This window comes from Gekko japonicus, unplaced genomic scaffold (genome assembly GCF_001447785.1).
Source record: "Gekko japonicus isolate JY-2015 unplaced genomic scaffold, Gekko_japonicus_V1.1 scaffold103, whole genome shotgun sequence".
Lineage (NCBI taxonomy): Eukaryota > Metazoa > Chordata > Lepidosauria > Squamata > Gekkonidae > Gekko > Gekko japonicus.
The window spans coordinates 1,039,112-1,043,058 of record NW_015160210.1 but is presented as its reverse complement, the minus strand read 5'-3'; the positions used below and the strand labels follow the sequence as shown (position 1 = coordinate 1,043,058).

Below are 3,947 nucleotides of genomic sequence, written 5' to 3'. Positions count from 1 at the left end.
GGCCGCTACAGCCGCTACATCAGCATCCTGGACGCCGACAGCAAGACCCTGCGCTGCCCCCAGTACCGGGGGGCCCTGATCTCCCGGCTGGCCGACCACCGCACGCAGATCAAGCGGGGGAGCACCTACTACATGCACGTCCAGACCCTCCTCACCCAGCTCTGCTCCAAGGCCTTCCTGTACACCTTCTGCCACCACCTGCACCTCCCCATCCGCGAGGGGGAGACGGAGGACTCCGTGGCGGCCCGGCGGCTGAACTTCCTGAAAGCCCACCTGGGGCTGCCGCACGAGGACAGCAGAGTGGTGCAGTACCTGGCCGAGCTCCTCAAACTCCAGTACCTTCAGGATCCCGTCCGGGGGGTCAGCCCGGTGCTCAGGTTCGATTACGTGCCCAGTGCTCTGTACAAAATCTAGGGCCCCCTCCCCTCCCGCCCCGCCCGCGACCTCTCACCTGGCGTTTGGCTCTGCTCGCCCGCAACTCCTCGCCGGCCTTCGCCCGCTTCCACTGTCAACGTGGTCTGTACGGTGGCAGAGAAGGACCTGTGAACGGGCGAAGAAGTCCTCCTCATTCCGGCGAGACTGTGAAAATGCCCATCACGCTTCTCTCTCTCTCTCTCTCTTGTTTTAAAGGATCCCGTCCACTTCTAAATCACTGTTTAATGGAACCAGTCTGTCTTGTGTGGGCGATTGGGGAATTGCTTCTACTTGGAGTGGGAGCTGTGTATAAACAGGGTGTCTGCTTGGAGGGAGGGTGACCCCATGCTGGGGGGGGGAGTGATGGGGGGGTTGTGTGTGCATTTTTGGAAATGAAAAGCGAGTCGAGTCAAGCATAGCAAACCTGATTTCGGGAGGGCGGGGGTGGAAAAGGGGAATTTACAGTCCAAACAGAGAAGAACCTGGCTGCCCCTAACTTCACAGCAGAAATCCCTTTCCGGTTCACAGGGTCTCCTTCGCAAAGTCCCCCTCGAGGTAAGACGGCTCATGGAATTGAGAGTCCCTGGCAAGGGGTCGGGAAGCAGTGGCCTTGGGATCCCATCCCTCTGTTTGAATGTCTGAAAGCATAAAGAGGTCTCCCTTTGATGGCTTGAATGTAAAGCCCCCTGCGGCCTGATAGTCTACAGTTCCCAGAGGAAAAGCGGGTTGGGGGACCATTACCAGTCTTTGCCACTTCACAGCATGGGAAACGCAGAAAGAAAAAAATGTCAACGAACTGGCATCCTTTCTCTGTAACAGTGTGCAAAACGGCCTGTGCCGTTGCCCCAAATAATGCACTGCAGGAGGGAGAGGTGAGCGCTCGAGGGGTCGGGAATCGTCCGATTTCTCTTAAATCTTCCCGCTCAGGTGTCACTCGGAAGGAATGTTAGTGGAGGAAGACCTCATTTTCATTTTTGGCGTGTCTTTGCCCTCCCCGGCGTTCCGCATCGCCGCTCGCTGCTCCCCGGCTCTCGTCCCGTTGCTGGGCTTTGTCACCGCCAAAGACTTTGCAACGGTCTTTCTACCTCTGCCGTAGCACCGCGTGGACGGTCGCTTCCGGGACCGTGGCTCACCGCTGAGCAGACATGGCATGCCTCCCCACCTGGTGGACTCGGCCGGAAAGTTGCCCATTGGGCATCCTGGAATCTGTAAGGTCCTGTATGGTATCAGTGATCTGGTTTCTTATTCTTTTTGACCGAGGGAAACTGCTGAGGAAGCCGCATCTCACCCGTACCTGCTTCCTTGGCCCCGTTCAGCGGCCTGAGACGCAGGCTGGCCGTTCGTCCCTTTTCAGGAGGGAGATAAACGCCATACGAGAGGACCAAAAATCCCCTTTTTCATTTCTCATCTTCCAGTCTCGTTTTCTGCGTCAGGAGGCTATCGGCCTGGCTGGAGAGGTTATGGTTTTAGGACAGCCCTACCGAACAACCTATTATATGTGTTTTAAAAGTTCAGTTTAACGTGGCGACGGGTGACACGGTCCCGGGATCTGAATGTAAAGTTTCTCAGCTCTCCAGAGAAGAGGCCTTGAGGACTGGGTCGTTGCCAGGTGGAGCGTCTTGAGACTCCTTGGAAGTGTCGATGCAAAAGCAATGACGTTATTGGGGGGGGGGGCGGAAAGGGAGCCCCGTTCTGAAAGGGAGATTTCTTGTCAATATGCTGCACATTTTTTAACTCAAGTAAATGCGTCGGGCGCCTTGCTGCTTAGTTTTAGCGCGAGACAGTGGCCGGGTCCTCCTCCTAGATAGGCAAAGGGATTGCAGGGCCCTTCTGCATCGGTGGACACGATGGCTTGGACAGTTGCTGATTCTTTGCTAGGTGATTTTTACAAGGATGAATTCATGACAATATGGGGGGGGTTGTTCCCCCCCCCCCCCCACCATCACTTGGCTGCATCTTGAAGCTTTTCAAACACGGATCAGCTGCCCCTCTCCCCCCCTCCATTGGTCAACAGCCCCAAAGACTTACCAAGAAGCCGCTCTCGATAACTTCATTAACTGTGAAAGGGGGAGCGGCTCCCCAAATAAGGGCGTTTCTTTTCTTGCTTTTCTGACATAATGAGGGTGCTCATCTGAGAATACCATTGCCCTCGCATGGTAGCCTTTTGTGTAGGTATCTCCCCCCCCCCCCACACAGACACACTCCCCACGGCCAGGGAGGGTTAATCATATTTGGGCACCATCGAGGGTATGGTGGAGGGATCCTGGTACCGCCATGTGGGCGTTTGGTCTGGGATCAGACCTTCCGTTCCCAGTTTCATCGAGCCATAGCTGAACAAAGACCGTCTTTTCGTACCCGCAGCTAAATTGCTGGCTAGTATCTCTTCAGAGCCTGCACTATTAGAAAAGTGAGGAGGAATCCCTGCCCGGGTAGATCCCTAGTCGCCTCCGTTTCAGTTCTGCTTTGTGTCTGTGCTTTAGTCTGTACACACAAACGGCGCCGTCCTAAACCCAGGTCACGCCCTTCAAAGTCTGTTGACAGCAGTGGACTCAGGGAGGTGCAACTCTGTTTTTAGGACGGCACCAAGTATTGGCTTGTGCTTGAACGCCTACGTGAGCGAGTCGTGTGACTGGGTCAGAGTCCTCGAGAGACCCGCAAACTTTAGAACAACCTTGATAAGTTCCGGGGTCACCTGGTAGCAGGCACCTTTTGATTTGTACAGGAACTCATGGGCTCGTAGAAGTGAGGACAGCCCAGAAGAACCTAGCAGCAGTTCCTTCGCCCAGTGTGCTGTAGAGCCAAGAATGTATGGTTGACCCCCCCCTACACACACACACACCATCATATGGAAACTGTCACGCGTGTGGCCCTTCCCCAAGTCTCTTTGGCCGTCCCAGACTGGGTTTGCGGCTTTGTGTCTAACTTCCTGCCTTTGCTGCTGCTGTTCCCGGGGGGCCTTGTTCGTTTCCCCCCCCTTTCCCCCCCCCCCCCCCCAAATCTGAGAGTTTTCCTAACTGAAGTTTTGCAAGGCATCTCTGAACGGGAACTGTTTGTGCCTTCCTGTTTTTAAAGAGGTGGCCTGCAACACACTGGCCCCACGAGTTCAGCGACATCTCGACTCGAGGCGACCGCCGTTCTATTAAATAGAATTCACAGCCCGGGAGCACTTAGCTGGGTCATGCGGCTTTTTGCTTCGCGGCTCAGCCTTTAGTGTGGAGTTACGTCTGCACCAAGGAGACCGTTCAGCCTGCTTCCCTGTAAACCAAAGGGTGCAAGCCAGCTCCGAGCCCCGGTTAAAAGCTGGCCGGCCGCGATCGGCTTTTAAGTTCTGTGCAGGGGTAACAGCTCGCCACGATTTAGCGGTGAGAGAGGAAGGGGAATTCTCCTAAGGGAAAGGGGCCCACCGGGCGTCCTCTGTCTCGCAACTGGGTTGAAAACGTTAACAGCTGCACCATGTGAAAGGGGGTAGGCAGAATACAGTTACTGCAGCTTAAGAGACATGTAGAAGGCTTGAACCGGCTCCAAGCAGGAAT

General features: G+C 55.3%; 1 protein-coding gene across 1 annotated transcript in view; it reads left to right on the top strand.

Annotated features, from left to right (window-relative positions):
* SMCR8 (Smith-Magenis syndrome chromosome region, candidate 8) overlaps positions 1-660 on the top strand; it is an 8,422-nt gene extending 7,762 nt beyond the window's left edge. The window contains exon 2 of the mRNA XM_015409233.1: positions 3-660. Within this exon, the coding sequence (XP_015264719.1) occupies positions 3-414 (412 nt within the window). The 3' untranslated portion in view covers positions 415-660. The remainder of the gene's footprint in view (positions 1-2) is intronic.
* Positions 661-3,947: the final 3,287 nt, after the last annotated feature.